The 23772-nt window shown below is 40.6% G+C and overlaps 1 protein-coding gene across 3 annotated transcripts in view; it reads right to left on the bottom strand.

The window, feature by feature from the left end:
• LOC122552613 (kinesin-like protein KIF13B) overlaps nucleotides 1–23772 on the bottom strand; it is a 174998-nt gene that overhangs the window by 112813 nt on the left and 38413 nt on the right. For all 3 annotated transcript variants that reach the window (XM_043695364.2, XM_043695366.2, XM_043695365.2), the window contains exon 2: nucleotides 21682–21775. In XM_043695364.2, coding sequence (XP_043551299.2) covers nucleotides 21682–21775 — 94 coding nt within the window. The remainder of the gene's footprint in view (nucleotides 1–21681; nucleotides 21776–23772) is intronic.

Below are 23772 nucleotides of genomic sequence, written 5' to 3'. Positions count from 1 at the left end.
CTGGAGCATCGGAGGCTGAGGGGTGACCTGAAAGAGGTTTACAAAATTTTGAGGGGCATGGATAGGGTAAATAGGCAAAATCTTTTTCCTGGGGTCGGAGAGTCCAGGACTAGAGGACATAGGTTTAGGGTGAGCGGGAAAAAATATAAAAGAGACCAAAGGGGCAACTTTTTCACACAGAGGGTGGTACGTGTATGGAATGAGCTGCCAGAGGAAGTGGTTGAGGCTGGTACAATTGCAACATTTAAGAGGCATTTGGATGGGTATATGAATAGGAAGGGTTTGGAAGGATATGGGCTGGGTGCTGGCAGGTGGGACTAGATTGGGTTGGGATATCTGATCGGCATGGACGGGTCGGTCCGAAGGGTCTGTTTCCATGCTGTACATCTCTATGACTCGATGTCTCTTAGTGTATCAGATCATGGAGAGACATGGATAGGGTGACTACACTCAGTCTTTTTCTCAGGGTTGGGGAATTGTGGACTAGTGGACATCAGTTTAAGTTCATAGGGGAAAGAATAAAAGGGAACATGTGGGGCAACTTGATTTTTTACACAGCGAGGGTGATACGCATATGGAATTAGCTGCCAGCAGAAGTGGTTGAGACAGGTACATTAACAACATTTAAAAGGCATTTGGACAAATACATGGATAGGAAAGATTTAGAAGGATATAGGCTAATGGAGGAAAACCGTGTTCGCGTAGGTAGACACATTGGTTGCCATGGACCAGTTTGGGCCAAAGGGCTGGTCTCCATGCTGTAGGACTCTATGACAATAGTAAGAACATGAATTCTGAATCAACCTGGGATGATAGAGGGATTTGTTTGTGTTAAACACTAAGGTATCTGTTTTCTTTGGTTTTTCAAAATTAAACCTAAGATAAAAACGGACCTCCCTCAACTGATGCACACTGATTGTGCTCAGTGAAATGCAGACAGTTTCTTTAACATATGAATGAGCAAAGACTCAGAATCCTCATTTATGATGCCAAGTGCAATAATGATTGCAGCACAGTGAGTATTAAGTATCTGAAGTCTAGTCTCTGCGCATTAGTCGAAAATGCTTTAACATGGAGCTAAACACATAATTTCTAAGAAAGTAGATGACTTCAGTTAAGTACATAGAGTGTGAATGGTTAAAATGTTATGCTGTTGAGCTCATAACAGAGTAAACATATTGAGGCCATTAGTTTACTTTTAGTTTCAGAACAGAAGGTTCAAGGTCTTGAATCATCAGAGAACAGGCTCTCTCCTAGCTGGAGCAGGAAAAATCAAATCAGTACAGGAAAGCCAGTCACCTCACCAGAAGTGATTTCTCGTCTGTGGAACTTCTAAGCCAATGGAGTTTGGACAGATTTCTTCAATTTGTCAGAACGGAAAAAATTTAGGTAATTAGAATTGAGGGGTACATGGCTATTGACTCAAAGTCCTCGCAAAACTGCCCGTTAAAAAAAAGCCAGGAAGAAACCAGTTAATTTTTTTTAAAAAGTTAACTTGAGATATTTCTCTGTGATTGCATACCTGCAATGTATAGCACTGGGGAAACAGTTGAAACTTAGCCTTGAAGTTTATTAAAATTTTCATAAGTTTATTACTCAAGGAAAATAAACAATATAGAACTTATTTATGCTCTGTGTTGAACAACATCTGCGCCCGTGAGCAAATATATTTAAGTCATTAATCATTACTGTATTGTAACCAAATGCAAAAACTAAACATACGTTCTTTTGAGGTCTTCTTTTCAATCCAACTTGTCTGTATTACCATTGACTAGGATCATAATGTTATCAGTTTGGTTCAAAAATTTTAGAATACGAATTCTATTCCCAATGAGGTCAATAATGCTTAAACCCAGTTTTGGAGGAGAAAGTGAGGTCTGCAGATGCTGGAGATCAAAGTTGAAACTTTATTGCTGGAACAGCACAGCAGGTCAGGCAGCATCCAGGGAACAGGAGATTCGACGTTTCGGGCACAGGCCCTTCTTCAGGAATCTGCAATAAAGTTTCAACTTAAACCCAGTTTTGTCCAATTAAAGCCATGCATCAAGATTAGGAAGTAGCGTTATCCACAATTGAATAGAGACACTCCAGAGACATGTCAATGGATGAGCCAATACAACTCAAACGTTAACCACATCCTGAAGCAAGGCAGACCTGCCAGACTCAGTTAAGATTATCAATTAGGTTAAAGACAATCCAAAATCTGACACTGATGCGGAGGGTGGGGGCGCAAAGAGAGGTAAACTGCATTTTTAAAAACTATCTCCTGCTTTTAACAGTGAACAGTTTTAAAATTTTCTTTTATTTCTTTTTTTAAAATATGTAGTGATGTATCTTTCCAAACACGGTTCATGAAGTCCAACTTAAAATGATCCTAAGCAAATTCTTTAGGGTTAAATCAAAATAGACTATTACTTCCATCCAAAGTCAAGATTAGAGTGGTGCTGGAAAGTGCAGCAGGTCAGGCAGCATCAGAGGAGCAGGAAAATTTACATTTCGGGCAAAAGCACTTCATCAGGAATCCTAATAAAGATTTCTGATGAAGTGCTTTTGCCCAAAACGTCAATTTTCCTGCTCCTCAGATGCTGCCCCACCTGCTGTGCTTTTCCAGCACCACTCTCATCTTAACTCTAATCTCCAGCATCTAGAATACCCACTTCTGCCTACTTCCATCTAAACCTGAGGAAATCATGAAACACAAACATGTACCCACGAAATGAAAAAGGGAAGGAAGTTATAATTTAAGTGATTTAAAATCAAAGGATTAGAATGAGTCCACGAGTTGAAAAAGTCCAGTAAGTTAATGCTCAATTGAGGTTCTTTCAGAAGACTGTACACAGCAGTCACCTTCATAGGAACTCTGATGCAACTGAACTGCTGATTTTGTAAACTGCAAATTGATTCACTTCACAGGCAAAAAAGCTTCTCTCTTTAGGAGCCAAACTTTCAAGAGATATTGAGATCAGAGACAGGAATAGAGCTTAGAGAGAAAGTGAGGGCTGCAGATGCTGGAGATCAGAGCTGAAAATGTGTTGCTGGAAAAGCGCAGCAGGTCAGGCAGCATCCAAGGAGCAGGAGAATCGACGTTTCGGCATAAGCCCTTCTTCAGGAATGAGGAAAGTGTGTCCAGCAGGCTAAGATAAAAGGTAGGGAGGAGGGACTTGGGGGAGGGGCTTTGGAAATGCTTTGGAATAGAGCTTAACCTGGAACTGGAACAGTTACTACCACCAGATTAATGAACAAAAGTCAAAAGCTACATAATTAAAGGTGATTCAACAAAGCAACAGTTCCATTTCGCCACTTAGCTCACAAGGTGGGTTTGTGATGTTCAAAACCTGCTGTGTTCAGCAGATGATGATACAGACATTTTCACCAAGTTAAGCAATAACGGGTTTTAATTGTCTCCTTCATTCAGAACGAGCTGAGGTAAACACCTCATTTGAGTCCTTGTGTTGGCTCAGTTGAATGTTCACACAATGCCAAGAGGTGCCACATTCTGAGAGAGGATGCATTTGCTTCTGTCCTGACAATGGCTGGCTATTTCTGGAACCAGTCACTTGTTCCTTCTACTTGACTGCAAGAAGTCTAAAATTCATCAGAAGCACATTTTAAAAAGAACTAAATTAGAATTTCTTTCCTCCCTACTTCGGAGCTTAACACAATCATCAGCATGAATCATATCTCAAAGATGACCTGATTCAGCAGAAGCCTGGCTTACCCACATTCTTTCCCCAAAGAAGGTAACATATGTATCTGAAGAATATCCTTATTAAAATGCAATTAACAATGGTGAGAGATTAAAGATCAACAAAGCAAAATGAATCTTCTGACCACATATCCTAGACAGCTAAAAGACAGACAGATGACCAAAACAAAACTGTATATCTTCGTAACATCACCAAGCCAACAACCACCTGGGTTTTCTCGAAGGCCACATCAATCAGACTCTGAATAACAGTGGCAAAGTGAGGATTGCAGATGCTGGAGATTGGAGGAGTGTGGTGTTAGAAAAGCACAGTAGGTCACGGAGCATCTGAGGAGTAGGAAAATCGACATTCCGGGCTTTCAACTCCTCGGATGCTGCCCGACATGCTGTGCTTTTCCAGCAACACATTCTCGACTGAACAACAGAGAACAATCCTTTCCTTACTCCCCATCTGCAGTTATTTCCTAAGACTTGGGGAAGGGGTACGAAAGGAAATTTGGTTAAGCACTGAAAAGAGATAAGCTTTTGAGCATATCAGATGGAGGGAGGAGAATGGGACTGTGTGGATTGCTCTAGAAAGCTACAGATACAAAGGGTCAAATAGTCTTCTTTTGTGAAATTATAACTATTGTAAAACTGGCCACCCAATCCTCTGGTCACCCACTTCACCGATTTTCTTTAAGTATTGCTTCTACTTTTTTGAAATAAAAACATTTCACCTTATACTTAGCTCCATCTTGAAGCTGTGATCATAAAATGTGGGAAAAGTAAGCCTTCAGCCCATTTCTTCTGCTCATTGAATTCATGGTGATCTGATGATTCTCAACTTCACTTTCCTGCCTTTTCCCCATAAACCTTCATTCTGAAATCTGTCCTCAATTTTGAATATACTTAATGACCCAGCCTCTGCAAACCTGTGTGGTAAAGAATTCCACACATTCATGACCCTCCATGAAGAAATTCGCCATCTGTCTTAAAACGGATGAACGCTTATTCTGAGGTGTGTCCTCTTGTCTCAGACTCTCCCAGAAGGAGAAGTAACCAATTTGCAACTACCTTGTCAAGTCTAAGAATCTGGAATGCCTCTCATTATTCAAACCTGAGTATAAGCCCAACCTGCTCAAACTCTCTTCAGAAAACAGTCCCTCCATAACTGGTATCAGCATAGTAAACCTTCTCTAGCCTGCTTCCAATGCCGGTATAGCTTTCCTTAGTTAAAGGGCCCAAATTGTTCACAATATTCAAGCTATGGTCTGATTAGTACCTCATATTGTTTTAGCAGGGCTTGCCTACTTTGAAACTCATCGCCTTTAAAATAAAGGCCAATATTCAATTTGTCTTCCTTATTACTTGCTGAACTCGTATGCCAGTTTTCTTGCGATTTATGCACAATGACTCCCAAATCCCTGGGCTGCAGCCTTCTGCAATCTTTCTCTGTTTAAATAATATTCAACTGCCCTATTCTTCCTGTTCAAGTACATAAACTCATGCTTTCCCTCAATATATTCCAATTGCTAAGTTGTTGCCATCCATTTAACCTGTCTATCTCTCTGCAAACTCAGACATCCTTACCACTTGCCTTCCCACCTATTTTTGAGTCATCCACAAATTTAATGATACTTTCACTTTCCTCAACCACATCATTAACATATATTGTAAATAACTGACTCTTCAATGGGCTCACTGAATGACTTACTTTGTCTCTTCTATCAAACACAAATTTACGTACCCTCCTTTGATCCTTGGTTCCATATAATTTACATGGTAAATGGGAGTGGTCACCAAACAAATTCCAGAAACCATCATTGATAAACTAACACTCATCTTTTATGGTTTGTCCCTTTCCAATCAGTGTATTTTTTTAAATCAAACATGCTACCTTTTGCCTCATTCCATATGCCACAAATCTTCTCTAATGATTTGTTATCTCAATGCTTGATGAACTACAATACTTTAAATTTATAAAGTTCATTTTTTTGATGCATTTGCATGGTAGGGCATACTAAAGAAAATCCATAAAGTGCACAATAAAACGATCTCCAAAGCATGATTCAAGCAGAAAGATTATATTTAAATAAAAATAGACTAGATGGACCAGAGTGCAGTGTGGTGCTGGAAAAGCACATTACGTCAGGCAGCATCCATGGAGCAGGAGAATCGACTTTTCGGGCATAAACCATTCATCAGGAATGAGGTTTATAAGCTGGGGAGGTGAGAGATAAATGGGAGGGGGTTAGGAGGCAGTTTGGAATGCAATAGGTACATGAAGTTGGGGGAGAAGGTGATAGGTTGGAGAGGAGGGTGGAAAGATAGATGGGAAAGGTGATGGACAGGTCAGGAGGGTGGTGTTGAGTTGGAGGCTTGAGACTGGAATAATGTGGGCGGGGGGGGGGAAAATGAGGAAACTGGTGAAATCCACATGTAGTCGCAGGGTCCCAAGGCTGAATAGGAGGCATTCTGCTTCCAGTCGCCAAGTGGTAAGGGTTTGGCGATGGAGATGTCCCAACCCCTGAACGTCTTTGGCAGAGTGAGAAGGGGCGCTGAAGCGTTCAGCCACAGGTTGGTTTGTGTGTGTGTCCCAGAAACATTTTCTGAAACGATCCGAAAGTTGGCATCCTGTCTCCCTGATGTAGAGAAGACCACATTGGGTGCAACGGATATGATAGATGACATTGGTGAAGGTACAGGTAAATTTCTGTGGAATGTGGAAGGATCCTTTGCAGTGAGGGTGGAGGTGGAGGCATGGGCACAGGTTTTGCACTTCCTGCAGTGGTAGAGGAAGGTGCCTGAAGGGGGGTGTAGGCTGGTGGAGCGACATGGATCTGATGAAAGCATCACGGAGGGAACGGTCTCTCCTGAACACAAATAGGTGTGGGGAGGGAACTCTCTCTCTCTGGTGGTGGGGTCTGTTTGTAGGTGGTGGAAATGGCAGAGGATGATGCAATTTATACGGAGGTTGGTGGTATGGAAGAGAGGACCAGGGTGGTTTTCTCCTTGTTGCGTTGGGAGAGGTGGAGTTCAAGGGCGGAGATGTGGGAAATGAAGGAGATGCGGGAAATGAAGGAGATGCGCTGGAGGGCACCGTCAACCTCGTGGGAAGGAAAATTGCGATCTCCATCCTCTGCCACTTCTGCCACCTACAAACAAACCCCACCAGCAGAGATATATTTCCCTTCCCACCCTTATCTGTGTTCCAGAGAGACCATTCCCTCCGCAACTGCCTCGTCAGATCCATGACCCCCACCAGCCACACCCCACTCCCAGCACCTTCCCCTGCCACCTCCAGCAAGTGCAAAACCTGTGCCCTCACCTCTCCCTTCACCTCCGTCCAAGACCCCAAAGGATCCTCCACATCCCACAGAAATTTACCTGGACCTCCATTAATGTTACCTACCGTATCCGTTGCACCCGATGTGGTCTCCTCTACATCGGCTAGGCAGGACACCAACTTGCGGATTGCTTCAGAGAACATCTCCGGGACACCAACACTAACCAACCCCCCCCCCCCCCCCATGGCTAACACTTCAACTCCCCCAAGAACATGCAGGTCCTGGGCTGCCTCCATAGCCAAACCCTTATCACTCAACACCTGGAGAAATAATACCTCATATTCCACCTTGGGACCCTGCAAGGGTCAGTGTGGATTTCACCAGTTTCCTCATTTCCCTTCCCCTCCACATTATCCCAGTCCCAAGCCTCCAACTTGGCGCCACCTACCTGACCTGTCCATCACCTTTCCCATCTATCCACTCCACCCTCCTCTCCAACCTATCACCTTCTCCCCCACCTTCCCCTCAATACCACTCCTCTCCCATTTATCTCTCAGCCCCCGGCCGACAAGCCTCATTTCTGAAGGGCTTATGCCCAAAACGTTGATTCTCCTGTTTCTCAGATGCTGCCTGACCTGCTGTGCTTTTCCAGCACCACACTCCTCAACTCTGATCTCCAGCATCTGCAGTCCTCACTTTCTCAGAGATGGACCAACCAAACTAGTAACTGAGTGGCTTTTAACCACAGAAAATAATGAAGGCTTTTTAAAAGATGGTGGCAAGACAGTCACAGATATACTGAATATAAAAGTGATTATAATTTGCATTACTATTAAGTTGACAGCTAATAAAAGGATTTAATGTCACAAATGCACTAACACAAACGCATCAATAAACACCCCCTTTTCATGCTCCCCCACACACTGACAGCTGGTACAGTTACTAAGGCAACACAGTTTCAGCAAAAAAAACGATGGGGGATTGGCACTCGGTACTCATTAATACTAGACAACAGAAAGAAAATGTAGCAGCTGAAGACTAGACCAGCAGTACACTGCGACAATTGAGCAATTTAGGATGCAAAGTCATGCCAAATATATCACTCCTTCCTCAGCTCCTAAACGTTTCAATGCATAGTTCCTCTTTATTATTTCTGCAGAATACCTCACCCCCAAGAGTTATTTATCTCTCAATAATTACAACAAAACTGTGACCCAATCCAATACTATCCAAAAGTTACTTGTGCAGAATTAACAATGTTGTACTTGTAGGATACAACTCAAAGGAAACAATCTCAATACACTTCAAGTGACTGGGAGAACTGTTGTATTAACAGCGAAGGAATAAAGGAAAATCATGACATGCAACATGGAAATGTTAAGTAAAACTTGCAAGGTAGGCAGTATCAAAGCTAACAAATAATTTATAAATATGTTGAGAAAGAGTGGTAAAGTGGGATGCAGGGAATTAGCAAAGTATCCACTGGAATTTAGAAGAGTAAGTGTCATCTAAATTGCAACATGCAAGAACTAGAGGGGTCTTGACAGGATAGGATGTGGCAAGGATGTTTCTTTCTGTAGGGAGAATCTAGAACTAGAAGTCACTGTTTAAAAATAAGGGTTCACCTATTTAATCCTGAAGAGGAAATTCCTCAAGCTCCCACCCCCATATCTTTGAAACTCTCTTCCTCAATAAACAATGGTAGCAGTATTTTTGAATTTTTTAGGTGGAGATACACAGACTCTTGATAAGCAAGGGGGTGACATTTTGGGGTAGCCAGGAATGTTGGATAAACGTATAAGGCATAATATTACTAAATGGCAAAGGAGGCTCAAGGGCCTACTGCTTTCCTAATTTATATGTAGATTCAGAAAAGATAGATGTAGGAAAGTCAACACTAGTAAACAAGGAATTACTAAATTGATGTAATGTGTCTATTAGGAGTTGAGAAGACAATATATCATTAACACAAATATATCTAATAAGGGGAAAAGCTTTGTGGAATTAATACACATTTTTAAAATGGCAATGGAAAAACAAAAAAGTTAGGACCTGATAACTTAACACTTTGGGGTAGGAACTAAGTGAAGGAATTGCAGATCTATGTAGTCCTCATAATTAGTGGGATCACATTTTTTAAGTGGAAAAAAATCAAGAAACCAGCTAACTGCATAACTGTCAGTTTATAAATTGTAGGGAATATAAATCAAAGACAGAATAATACAATCAATGGATCAAAGTGAACCAGTATGGATTTGTGAAAAGTGGATTATATCCAACTAATCCAATTGAATTTTGAGGTGGTCAATAGCTGAGTGGATAGGGAATTATCTATCAATCTGATTAGCAAGGTAGCACACACTGTCAAAACACACTGATGAGCAACTTTTTTATTACAACATTCTGGTAATGTTCAGAAAGATGAGCATGGAACTTAAGATCGCTCGTTTGCTACCCCTGAAACAAAAGTGCACACCTAGATAATAAAAAAAAGTGAAGTAGTAAATGTGGACAAGAACAATGTCAATGATATCTTTCTCCTTTGATCTGGCACACACGTTTTGAAACTCAGATGATCTTGGAGAGACAAGGAAAAATACAACAGATTTGCAGAATTAGAGATGGATAGTAAATGCGGGTCTGGCCAGCAAAGTCCTCATTCTGTGAATGAATGAAAAACAATGCATGCTTTCAAGGAGATAAATATAGTTCTTAGGTTTAAAACAACCAAAGGGGATCGGGCAAAAGCGAGCATAGCGTACCAAGCAGGATAAACAGCCATGAGCACATGAACCAAGATTAGAGTAGTGCTAGAAAAGCACAGGTCAGGCAGCATCGGAGCAGGAAAATCGATGTTTTGGGCAAAAGCCCTTCATCAGGAATGAGGCTGGGAGCCTCGGGGGTGGGGAGTTAAATGGGAGGGGGTGTGGCTGGGGAGCAGTTAGCTGAGTGCAATAGGTGGATGGAGGTGGGTATAAAGGTGATAGGTCAGAGAGGAGGGTGGAGCGGATAGGTGGGAAGGAAGATTGACAGGTGGGACAAGTCACGAGGATGGTTCTGAGCTGGAAGGTTGGAACGGGGGTGCGGGGGTGGGATAAATGAGGGAACTGGTGAAGTCCACATTGATGCCCAGGGGTTGAAGGGTCCCGAGGTGGAAGAGGTGGTGTTCCTCCTCTCGGCATTGGGTGGTGAGTGAGTGGTGGTGAAGGTGGCCCACGACCTGCATGTCCTCGACAGAGCGGGAGAAGGAATTGAAATGTTCGATCACGGAATGCTGGGGTTGATTGGTGTGGGTGCCCCAGAGATGTACTCTGAAGCATTCTGCGAGAAGGCGTCCGGTCTCCCCAATGTAAACGAGACGGCATTGGGTGCGATGGATACAATAAATGACATGTGTGGAAGTGCAGGTGGAACTTTGATAGATGTGGAAGGCTCCTTGGGGGCCTTGGATGGAGGTGAAGGAGGTGGTGTGGGCGCAGCTTTTGCAATTCCTGCGGTGGCAGGGGAAGGTACCGGGAGGGGAGGGTGGGTTGTTGGGGGGAGTGGACTTGACCAGGTAGTCGCAGAGGGAACGGTCCTTGCAGAAAGCGGATAGGAGTGGGGTCCAATTGGAGGTGGCGGAAATGTCGGCAGATGATGCGATTTATGCGGAGATTGGTGGGGTGGAAGGTGAGGACCAGGGGGTTCTGTCCTCGTGGCGGTTGGAGGAGTGGGGTTCGAGGGCGGAGGTGTGGGACGTGGATGAGATGCGTTGGAGGGTATCTTCAACCACATGGGAGGGGAAGTTGCAATCTTTAGAAGGAGGTGGCCATCTGATGTGTTCTGTGGTGGAACTGTTCCACCTGAGAGACAATGAAGTCTGCAGATGCTGGAGATTAGAGTTGAGGAGTGTGGTGCTGGAAAAACACAGCAGGTCAGGCAACATCAGAGGAGCAGGAAAATCAATGTTTCAGGCCAGAACCAATTCTGATTCAGATTCATGAAGAAGGGCTCCAGGCCGAAATGTCGACTTTCCTGCTCCTCAGATGCTGCCTGACCTGCTGTGCTTTTCCAGCAACACACTCTCAACTCTGGTCCTCTTGGGAGCAGATGCAGTGGTGGTGGAGGTGGAGGAATTAGGAATACGGGACAACATTTTTGCAGGAGGTAGGGTGGGAGGTGGTGTAATCCAAATAGCTGTGGGAATCGGTGGGTTTGTAAAAAATGTCAGTGTTGAGTTGGTCATTGTTGATGGAGATGGAGAGGCCCAGGAAGGGGAGTGAGATGTCAGAGACGGTCCAGGTGAAGTTAAGGTTGGGGTGAAATGTGTTGGTGAAGTTGATGAACTGCCCAACCTCCTCATTGGAGCACAAGGTGGTGCCAATGCAGTCAATGTAGCGGAAGAAAAGATGGGGAGTGGTGCCGATGTAACTCCATGGATTGTTCTACATAGCTAATGAAGAGACAGGCATAGCTGGGACCCATGTGGGTGCCCATGGCAACCTCTTTTGTCTGGAAGGAGCGGGAGGATTCGAAGGAGAAATTGTTGAGGGTGAGGACCAGTTCAGTCAAACGAATAAGAGTATCAGTGGAAGGGTACTGTTGGGGACGTCGGGAGAGGAATTTCTGATAAAAGGGCTTTTGCCCAAAACATTAATTTTTCCTGCCCCTCAGATGCTCCCTGACCTGCTGTGCTTTTCCAGCTCTAATCTTAACTCTAATCTGCAGTACTCACTTCTGCATATGAATGGCAGAGCAAGCTCAAAGGGCTTATTTTCAATGTTTTCATTACTAGCATTTGGGACAACACTCCAGACTTGAACAGTTTTTGTTAGAAATATATTACAGTTTTATCAAGCCACCAATAAAAATAGTTGATCAAATTCTCAGATACACCTCAACAAAAACAATATAATTCATTATCCTGTTTTATTGTTCCTTCACGCCTTCTCTCCAACATATTAGGCATGGCCAAGTAGAATACATGCTTCGGAGTTTGGGTGTCTTGTATTTTTCTCTAGTGAACCATTCTACAGTCTTTTTTCCCCCAGATTTGTCTCCTCCCTTAGTTGACAGAGAGTGTATTTTGAAGGCCATTCTTAAAAGACTTGAGGTGCGTATCTTACAGTTCTATATTTTTAAAACAGTACACATACTGCTGATCGAATATCATTTGGTTTGAATAAGATGACAGAGTCAAATTTGGCATTGTTAAATTTTTAAGACTAATTTATTTCCAGACTTGGTTTATAGTTTTCAGACACGGTTGAGCTGAATCACCTTTGTTCTATTGCAAGAGTGGTACAATGTTCAATATCTTCCTTTGTTTTATAGATTTGGAAGTAATTTCAAGAGAGTGCTTCAGCATGCGCTCCCTTCTTTAACGTGGTGGGTTCTACTCAATTGGCAGGCGTTTAAGTTTTAGTTTTGAATGTATTGTAATGCAAAAATGCTTTAGAAATACACGTTGAAGTGGAAGTTGACATGGGGCACACAGATACAATATGGCCACTGAGCCATAAATTGGTCACTTAGAACACAAGACGGCCACTGAGCTATTACACCAAAGCATACACAGATACTGCCTAAGGTTAACAGGGTACCAATACAATAGACACAGAGCATAGATGATTAGTTTAAGGCGGGTGGGGAGAGAGTATAGATCAGTCACATCTACTGCCTGCTAAAGTGTCTGAGTCCAACCACCACCTTCAATAGAAATGTTAACTACCTGAGACTGCTTGTATACAAGTGTTAATACTTCAGATCTGCCGGAATGGAAAACTATCTTCCTTCTCAGGAAGAACGATCAAGACCACTCAAACTGAATGATTTGGTAATGTTTTCGGTAAACGAACCATGCTGTACAAACAAACACTCGAAACTTGAACTATTGTACCACAAAATGTATAAAATATCATGACGTGCACAGAGAGTGAGAGGAGCCTCAAAGCTGACAGTCGTGCTGACAAACGCCTCTCTCTCCGGAGCTTTGATTTCTTTGTACAATAAACTCTGTCGTTGAATCCAGATTTTGACTCTTTGAGACTGGTGATTTTCACCATAACAACGTATTTTTCAACTTCAAAGCAAGTGTTTTACAAGAACTATCATGTCTGGTGGTCAGGACATTTGACGTGCTTGAAATACAGTGGATGCTACAGTTGCGAAAACCTGAGACCAAGCAGCTTTCTCTCATCTTTCACTATTCTTCAGAAGAATCATTAAAAGGGCACAGTCATCTTGTGGCTTGCACCTCATTTCAAACCAAATAAGTTTTTGTTCTTGTTGAAGGCTAAGAAGAAACACCTTTATCCAGAGGAATGCTAACAATGTAGAACTTGCTAGCACAGGAACAGAATAAAAGTTATTTCAGAGAAAGGTAATTAAAAAGGGTCAAAGAAAATAGAGGCTTAATCTGAAAGCATTAGATGAGGAATATTAAAGGAGTCTACAATAGTGCATTAAGACCTGTAATTGAAATATATATTCTATGTAACTATGAGCAATTAGGTCCATCCAAAATGTTTACACTTTAAAATGTTAACATAAAATACTTTTCATAAATCAAACAAAAGAATGTTACAGATGATTTGTTGCCACTTATCCTTATTAAAGAAAGATTCCCAATGGAACACTCTACTTTCAGCTGCTGTGAGTCAAGCAAAGTTACTATTATTTCAGAGTCAGAAACACCAAACTTTTTGAAATCTGGTATGTAATTGCAATCAAAACATGTACTGCTAGTTTTCTCCACCCTAAGTTCTACAAAGGCATGCTTTGGTTCAAAAAAAATTTGACAGATTATCAGATCACCAAAACTGTGCTTGATCCTCCCGTCTCCTCCATCCCAGTGAGAGGGAAAAAGAAATTCTGTGCCAGACTAAGAAGCACTATCCACGTCTCAGATCACAGCATGCCACACTGTTTTACAAAACAAGAAGGCAGTTACAACTGTCCTGGATATCCATATCACAATACAGCAAATAGTTTATCATTAAGTCTGCATTCAGCAATTAAGACTTCTCCAAAGCTAGTCTATGACGGTTTGTAAGTAGATTCCCTGCAGTGGAAATGAGTCATAAGCAGAGGAACTGAGTTTCAAATTAAATCTGTACCAAATCAACAAATATCAGTCGGTTCAGCAATCTAGGCACTGGATTTATAAATACAAGTCATTACAGTTTAGTCACAAATGAGCAAGAGGAATTCAGCACAAAGAGAAAGAGCATGCTTCTGGAAGAATAGAAAATAGTTCAGGTGCGGAGCAAAATAAAAATGATTTTTTTTCAAAAAAGTGCCAAGGCGTTTTTAGGTCCAAGGAAAAGGAAATTAGCATCAACAAAACAGGCAACAATGAAATAGGCGAAAGTGAGGACTGCAGAAGCTGGAAACCAGAGTTTAGATTAGAGTGGTGCTGGAAAAGCACAGCCGGTCAGGCAGCATCCAAAGAGCAGGAAATTCAACGTTTCAGGCAAAAGCCCTTCCATCAGGAATGGAGGCAGGGAGCCAATCTAATGTAAACTCAGGCAACAATGAAATGGCAGTTCATTTAACATCCAAATACTTGATCCCAATAGGAAAATATTGGGATGGGTGTAAAGCAAACTATTAATACAATTGATGACTGTTTGGCATGATTGTCAAAGATAAATTTAATCCATATTTTAGACATGGAAAATGGAGCAACAACAACATAGCATTCGAGGCTGCATGCCAAATGCTGCAAAATGGTATCAGAATAGGTGGATGTTTGATGGCCGGCATGGACACCGTAGACTGAAAGGCCTCTTTCTAAGCTGTAAAAATTCTATGACACTAGCAAAATAAATCCGAAAATTACTGAGGGCTCTGGGACTTGGCACAATCATTTCATAATTCACCAATCACTTTGCATTTACGAAGTACACTTAGCATCAAAATACACTGCAAAGTAAAGCAGCAAGCTGGAGGAGGCGGAGATAGTTGGAAGATTAATCAAAATGAAAGTCATGGATTTTGAGAGAGGGATTTTCGAGAAGACATTGGATTTAGGATGTATCTATTCATCCAAGAGGAAGGGGAGGATGGCTGATGATTTCTTGAGCAGGGTACATTTATGTTGGAATGGAGTGACATCACCCAAGGAGAGGGAACCATTTACTATGGGATCAGAGATGGAGGCTAATAATAGCTAAGGAGAGAATCTTGCACAAGTCATTATACTGTCAAAGTATCAAAACAAACACCAGATTATAAAATAACCAGCAAAACATGTATCCTGACCAGCCATGTGGCCCAACATGATTACTGAAGCCAAAATAATAGCAAAATTCAGATTGGCTCTCTCAAATACAGCCAAAAGTTGGGGGTTCTTTTCCTTGGTTGCTGGATTGCATGTGAGATAAAAGCTGTTTTCAGAATTTGCCTTTTGCCAAGGGTGTGCTTATAGAATGTTACTACATTGGAACAGTTAATTGGTCATAGTTACTGTATATATTATCCTGTTACATTTTCCACGAGTTGAGTTATTCCAAGTTCTTCTTTCTTTTGTTGCATTTTAACTGTAGTATTTGAATATATTGCATTTTGCTTAATATCAAGTAGTTTGACCAATCAAATTGTATCTAGAACAAGCACCTGACATGTGTCTTTAAAATAAGGAAAAACTTAGGGTATACGCTACCTTCCTAATATGTTTTTAGGGGATCTGGTCCAATACAAAACAGTACACAAATAAATCTAGATTAATCTACTGCACCACTAAAATGCAAACTTGAGCTAATGGCAGTATTAGATTGCTGGTTTCACCCTCCGCAGAGATAAGGTATCAGCCGCTCAAGATCAATCAACAGTCAATGCTTACTAAAAAGAAGATAATGATTGCCTCATTTTAATTAGAAAAATACAGCGTAAAAGAATGTAATTGATTTATTTGTACACATTTTCAAAAATATTTGTAAAGCTACAAATACAAGGGTACACAATATTAAAGGAAACAGAGGCATGAATAAAAAAAAATCAAGGATAGGTGTGATGAATAGAGACTGACTGACTGGTATTTATACATAATTTTTAGAGCCAGGATTTCAAAAGGAGCACCATGGGTGTTCTTTGTTTTTGTTTAAAGAAATCTTCACAAAAGTAATCAGAGTTCTTCCAGAACAGTAACCTAATCCAAAATTATTAAAGAGTAGATGACTATAAACTCCTGGAGCATAAATGGAACAAGTTGTTTATACTGTGGGATTTACGACTGGCAGAATAAACATGGAAGGCCATTAACTTCATTTCAGTTCAGAAGATAAAGATTGAAAGTTTAAAGGTAGTTTGGAGAAGACCTGACTGAGATCAGAAGAATAGTCTACCTCCTACACAGGGGTTTTTCAGAGCAATTCAGGAAATAAGCTACCTCCGTGGAAAAAAAATTAGTTGGTGGAATTTTCAAGCAAGGTCCAGTTGACTAGAAATCTGCAGATTTTTAGAAAGGAGAAAATAATCTTAGGCTCTGAGCATCATAGAAGGGTTCACCATGGCAAATTGAAAAAAGATTCAATTGTCATCACAGTTCATGACAAAAGTTATCAAAAGTCAGTTAAATAGAACCGAAAGGAGTTGACAGATAGGTGGACTTTCTCTGGATTTGAATCTGTAATGGACAGTTATCAGAAAATGAGCAAAAAACTACATTCTGCTTTTAATTAAGGTTTTTCCAACTGTGTTCTATATTTAGATAGCCCAGTTTTTGTTTATTTCTTTAGCGTCTTTTAGGAACAGAAATCTGTCATCGTTATCAGCTCTGGCCTATACAACTCAAAAGATAGTTGACTCTTTAACAGCCCTCTGAAATGGTTTAGCAAGCCTCTCAGTTCAAGGTCAATAAGGATGGGCAATAATACCATGCATGAATAAAAAAGTACACTAACAATTGAGTACAATTTTAAAAGAGATAATTAGCTAATAGCACTTTGCAAAGTCTCACACAAAAGTACAAACAATGACATCTTAAATCACTGGTTCCACATCAATAAGTGTGACTATTTGAACAATATCTTCAAACAAATCTTGCATTTAAAGATTACTTTTGTCCCCAACAAATATGCAACATATTTGAACCAATACTACATAGGCTATTAACATTTTGAAGAGTGCCTGTGAACATTTAGCCAATGCAAGGAATTCTGTTTTCATAACAGGGGAAGAACCAAGACTTCATTTATAAAGTTAAGTATGCATGGTCAACAATTGAAGGCAGAATCAGTGCCAAGTTGAAACAACCTAAGCCATCATTCTTCAGTGAGTATTACAGAAAAAAATAAAAAGAGAAAATGTTGAAAAAAAATTGCTAAGGCATTCCACCAGACCTGAAATACGAACTCTTTTGCTCCGTATACAAATGCTGTTTGACCTGGTAATCAAACAAACAACTGTGGGTGCTGAATGCTTCATGAAGAAGGACCATTTTGTGAAGAAGCATTAATTCTTTCTCTCTAGATGCTGTCAGACCTGCTGAGTTTTTCCTGCCTAACTTGGTGATTGTTCAGATTTCTAGCATTTGTCATATTCTGCTTTTTTTGTTATGATGGCAGAGTCTGATATACTGTACAGGTAAATCTTCCAGCAGTGGTCACAAATAGCATCAGGTGTGTGAAGCCAAGCCATTTCACTCCTTGCACTGCATGTGAGGAACACCATTACGGCAACCCCAGCTGACACAGAACCAACAAGAATTCTGAGCTCTAAGACATTAATACTTTGCTAACCTTCTTTTCCATAAAATCAAAACATTCAAAATACTAAGTTATCTTGGTGAAGGTTTTCTTTTAAAAGTGACTAAGATGTTCCAATTTCCTGTCATCGGAATTAAAATATGCCTTTAGAAAGCACTAAACCCATTCATAGCCATCAAGTTCTGTGACAGCAGACAATGGAGGCATTAACTAAGACTGGCTCATGACTACAGCTGGTTTAATACCATTCAAAAGAATCTATACAGAAGCTGGCCAGTTTTGGAAACTCAGTGCCAAACCTAAAAAACATACAGATCCACAGCTAAGAAAAAATACCCAACAGGAATTTTAATCAGATCTTTCCACAGACTTTAACAGAACTGAAATCCAAGTACAAAGACATCAAAAAAACCTGCCCAAAGGCAAGATAACATTTTTTGCAAGATTGCCTGCAGGGACATAAAAAGTACACAGTCTTTAAGAGCCTTCAGTCAATCCAAAACTAGGATTATTAGAGCATCAGACAAGTAGAAGACATTCATCCAGTTTAAAATGAACATTTCAAAAAAAGCTACAACTTAACAGATGAGTGAAGTAACTCCATCCTCTTGCACACAATAGTTTGCAATCACCCATTACAATATATCCCATCCTACAGCTTGATTCAAGTTTTTGCATTCATTACACTATCCAGAAGGTCAGTCACAGAATTTGTGCCAAGTGCTTCTTAACAGGAGTCCTCAAGTTGCATTTGGCCAGTTTCTGTATCAAAAGGTGTGGTGCTGGAAATGCAGTCAGGCAGCAGGAGAGCCGACATTTCGAGCATAAGTTCTTCATCATCTCCTCATTCCTGAAGTTTTTGCTTGAAACGTCGATTCTGCTGTTCCTTGGATGCTGCCTGATCAGATGTGCTTTTCCAGCACCACACTTTTTGACTCTGATCTGCAGTCCTTACTTTCTCCTAGTTGATTATAACCTTACTGTGAAGCCTCTTCCAAGGATGACTTTCAACCTTGACATTCTCCACCTCCCTCTTCAAGGATCTCTGAGTTTCTCTCTTACTGTACCCCCCAGGTCGTCATCTCTGCCCTGAAGCTCTTCAGTCACATCCTGAAGCAGACCCGCTACTACAGCCATATCTCCTACCTCAGTGCCTGCCTATGCAACTGACTGATTCCACATGGGCTCCCGACTACATTCACAATCCTGATCCCGAAACATCGATTCTCCTGCTCCTCAGATGCTGCCTCACCTACTGAGCTTTTCCAGCACCACACACTCTACTCAGATCTCCAGCATCTGCAGTCCTCCCTTTCTCCTAAAAATATGTTTGTAGCCAAGTTGGATGGTGAGGGGGCAAGATAGAAAATACATTTCACATTTCTGAACTTTAGATGTATGCTGTTTCAAGGAATTCAATAAAAATTTGAAATGTTGAACTGTTAATGTGATCCTTATCCTGAGGTCAGACAAATGTAATAGCTCACTCAATCATCTGTGTACCATATATTCTGTTTCACATCAAGGATCTAATACTCTATTGAAGTTTATCCCAAACATGGAGAGCTTTTTTTTTTATTCCAAAGGACATAATGGAATTGAATTCAAAATACATGGAATGGGTTCATTCATGCAAAGTACTGTGTTATCTAAGGACTCAAATGGTCGGACTCAAGATTGAGGGTCTTGGAAGCTTCTAAGGGATCTTTGGAAAGCTGGTTGGACATGCGGTAGGGTGAGCATGGAAGGGAGAAAAATAAGATTAAGAAGAGTATCTCAAAGAAATAAAACTGGCAAGGAAAAAGCTCACCTCATACAAATGGCGTTGACATCAGTTTGCAACTCTCTTGATAGACCCAAAGGCAAAGAGGGGGTCAAAATTAGCTTGAACAGGACAGACAAAATGCAAGAATCCAGCTCAGTTTGAGCAGTCTTCCAAGAATTAAGTTTTAATGCAAAATTGGTATGATATCCAGAACTTCAAGACATTTCTCCTTTTTCTTGAATTAAAAATAATGGCTCACAAGAAGTAAAAAGGACTAAACAAAATGTAATTACTGACATACCTACATTCATGTTTGTTTTAATTTCCTAAGTTGGACACAGCACCAACCAAATTAAAAGAGTCAGCAATTATTAAAACACGTACCAGTTGATGTCTAATTTGCATTCTGACCAACTCCTTCAGACCAGGAGACTACACTCAAAGCCAAGGCTACATACACTGTACAAAAACATTATTGTACAAGACCTTGACTACCGTTGCACTATTTTGATGACAAACAAACGTTATAAAACTGAAAAGCCGTATGTGGAAATCAAATTTGCAGAAAAACAAGATTGCATACACAGGACACAACAGTCAATGCAGCCTGGAGGTGTAAAATCCCAAATGACAAGCACAACTCTCAGTCGACTCAACAACAGGTCATATTGTGTTTTATTTAAATATTTGTGCTAATTTATTAACTGCAGCCTCGACAGCCTTCATCTTTTTCTGTCTGCTCTAACCTCTTATTATAATGCAATTTGGGTTACACAATGGCACAGCACATCAGCTTTTCAGTGACCCACACCACAAAATGCTCAAAAATGGATGTGTAAAGATGCTTCACACAGCTGCTTCTCAGGCTCAGACACACTCGCGCTTCTCCTTGGGGAGGGAAAATTGAACCAGCACATCCCTCATCATCATTATTGCTTACAAATATGCAGACATTTAGAAGCAGAATTCCACCCCCTTTCCTCAGTCAGGGAAGATAGGTGCATAAAGCTGCCAGGCTTTTGAAACAGCCAAATTCTGCAGATTCTTGAAATCTGAAACAAACACAAAGGATGTTGGAGAAACTCAGCACATCTGGCAGCAGCTATGGAAAGAGAAGCAGAGTAAAATGTTTCAAGTTTTGTATGACTCTTCTTCAGAAGAGTTTGCTAGATTTGTTCCTAGATCTTGCAGGGGCAAGAGGAAATAAGATTGTACAAAACAAAATTAGTTTAAATGCCATGTAGCACCTGGCAACCAGCCAGTGTATATGATCAAGCTGAAGCGTGCAAGCAGGTGAATGAACAGCAACAAATATTTTAGATTAACAGTACAGACAATTAACAATTGCAAATACTTTGAACTGATTACTAGTCACAGGTCTAACCACAGTAATTCAGAAGGCATCAATAAACACAAAACCTTTTAAATTGTTCCCCGCAATTAGGCTGGTATTTTGTATAGTAATTGTTCTCAGATTGGGTATAATTTCACACAGGCTTCACAGGCTTTTATTTTGCATTTGCTCAGTTTCTTGTAATGGTAGCATCTGCTGACACCAACTGTCAATGCACTTCCTGCCTTAATGCAGGGTAATTTTCACACAAGAGTATTCCTTGTCCAGTATGACACAGGATAATCAATTACAGGAATCAAAGACAAGAGCAGTCTCAGAGGGATTCACATCACGTGGGTTAAAAGATGTACCATTTACAACTCTGGCTAAAAAGCAAGATTATAATTTCAAATATCACTGATTTATACATTGTTTATCTTACAAAAGATTGCCTTTAGCTTTCTCTCTCCAAGTCCTGAAGCAGACAGAAATAGAACGTTTTAAAACTGTGTTGCTTAGCAAACTCTGACAATTTAAATTTCTCAACTTTTGAAACTTAGGGAGATTTGGTAAAAATATTTAGACAATTGAATTAATTCAGGCTTTATATAATATGTAGCATGTTTGTTTCGAGAAGAACAGCAGTCACTGCACTCTATACTATGACGGAGAGTAACTTGCATACAGAAGGAACAAAAAGCTTATTTCTAAAAGTTCAATAATATTTCAATCAACAATTCATTACTAAGAATCAAGATAGTTAATGTACAACTCTAGAACATAAAATTTGAATGTATTGTTTAAATTTTGCAATACAGTGACCAGAAACTGTGCAATACAACGGTGCAATACACTGAGAAAGAAACACCAACACAACTTTGAACCTAACATGAAAAATCCATATATGGCAAACAGCTTACCTGGCATCGCCTTTACCGAGATTGGCATTAGCCGGACTTAGAATGGTCTGATTGCCTTCAACATCTATAATACATTTTGTGTTCAAATCAATCTCTAAAAACAAAAACGAGACATCATTTACTAAAACAAATTGAGACAGGAAAAATAACACTGGTACATCTTCAAAACATTATTAAGCCTATATCAGAAGACATCATAAAGCAGCTAAGTATTTTATATACCTGTAAAAGTAAACATTTTCAAAAGTATTTCCATAAATTAAAAATTATTACTTCATTTATCATCCCTTAATGATTTCCTCCAACCTTGCATTTTTGCTTGCACTTCCCAACCTTTTTTGTTCACCTGCAGTCTTGATGATTGCTTATTATTCATCTATGCTATTCTGACTCACTGCAACTCCCTGCCAAGTTTCCTGCACCTCCCTCAATTTCAGAAATCTCAACAATCCTTTTCTCAACCACACCTTAGGCTGTCAACAATCCTCTTCAAATTATCCATTTTCCTTGACATCTCTTTTTGCTTCCCTACTGAATGTGAAGCAGATTTGACTGTTCCTTGATGAGCAGCTCTACAACAATGCAACTACAAAAAAGCAACATCAAGTGCATCACCAAAGTTGTTCCCATGCACCTCCACCACTAACGCACAGGGTCTTTGGCAGCCGCTCCCAACTTCAACCTCTACTAAAACTCCACTTGTTTACACAGTGCCCTGAGTATAAAATATCCCAATGTTCTTCACAACAGCATTACAAAACAAGACAAGACATGACACCAGGTAACATAAGGAGATATTAAGTTAGATGGCCAAAGAGATGAGTTTCCAACAGTACTTAAAACGAAAAAAAGAAATGTGGAGATTGAGATGTGAAGCAAGGGCTTTTCGAACTTTAGGGCTTAGGCAGGTGAAGGAACTGTCACCATGCTAAAGTAATTTAAAATCTGGAATGCGCACAAGGCCAGAATTCATGATTCTCAAATTAGAGGTGGTCATGGATTAGTAACATTGTCAATGAAGTCAATCCATAGACCTCAGTTAATGCTCTGGGTACTTGGGTTGAAATCTCAACACAGCAGAAGGCAAAATTTAAAATGAATAAATCTGAAATTAAAAACTAGTCTAATGGTGACAATGAAGCCATTGCCAATCTCATTAAACCCATCTGGTTCATGAATGTCTTTAGGAAAGGGAAATCTGCCGTTCTTACCTGGTCTAGTCGACATGAGTCTGCATTCATGACATTTTTAAAATTACCTTTGAAATGGTCTAGAAATCACTCAGTCACATCCATTCTCCAGAAAGTCTAATATACCATCTGGTGTCAACCAAGGCACAGGAAATGACAATGGCCATGTAAAATCTACCTTCCAATCACCTGGCTGCTGGAGTCCAAATTGCTTTATCTGTCCCATTGTTTCATCAAACAACAGCCTGACACTGTACGTAAAATATGATTCCACGAGAACAACTGTTTCTAAGACATCACCACCACAGATGTAGGCTAGAGGCATTCATCAAGAGGTCGCTGCATTCAGAGTCTTCAACATGGAGTCTGGAATCAATGAAGCCGTATAGCATCAGGTCCAATATGGGCAAGGAAAACACCTACTGATTATTACATACTGCACCCCTTGAGTTGATGAATCAGCTTTTTTCCATGTCGAACACCACTTGAGGACTCACCAAGAGACTCTGGGTGGGGGACTTCAATGGTCAGCAGCAATAGTCATTCAGTAGCATCATTACTGACCAACCTTACCAAGCTCTAAAGGGCTTGGCTGCAACATTGGGCCTGCAGCAGGGAAGCAACCAGAGGGAAAAACTTACTCAACCTTATTAGTCTACCTATTGCAGATACATCTGGCCTTAACTGTATCAGAAGAACTGACCACCATACAGTCCTTGTGGAGATGAAGTCCCTCATCTCATTGGGGATACCTTTTGTCATGTTGTGTGGCAGTACCACTGTGCCAAATGAAATAAATTTCCAACAAATCAGTTCAAGATTGGGCATCCATTAACCACAACAGCTGCAGAATTACATTAAACCATAATGTCATCACATGGCCCAATATATCTGCCACTCC

Source organism: Chiloscyllium plagiosum, unplaced genomic scaffold (genome assembly GCF_037043375.1).
Source record: "Chiloscyllium plagiosum isolate Xiang-an unplaced genomic scaffold, Cpla_swu_hap1 HiC_scaffold_10, whole genome shotgun sequence".
NCBI classification, from domain to species: domain Eukaryota; kingdom Metazoa; phylum Chordata; class Chondrichthyes; order Orectolobiformes; family Hemiscylliidae; genus Chiloscyllium; species Chiloscyllium plagiosum.
Note: the sequence above shows the minus strand (reverse complement) of the source record. Positions and strands in the feature narration are given on the sequence as shown.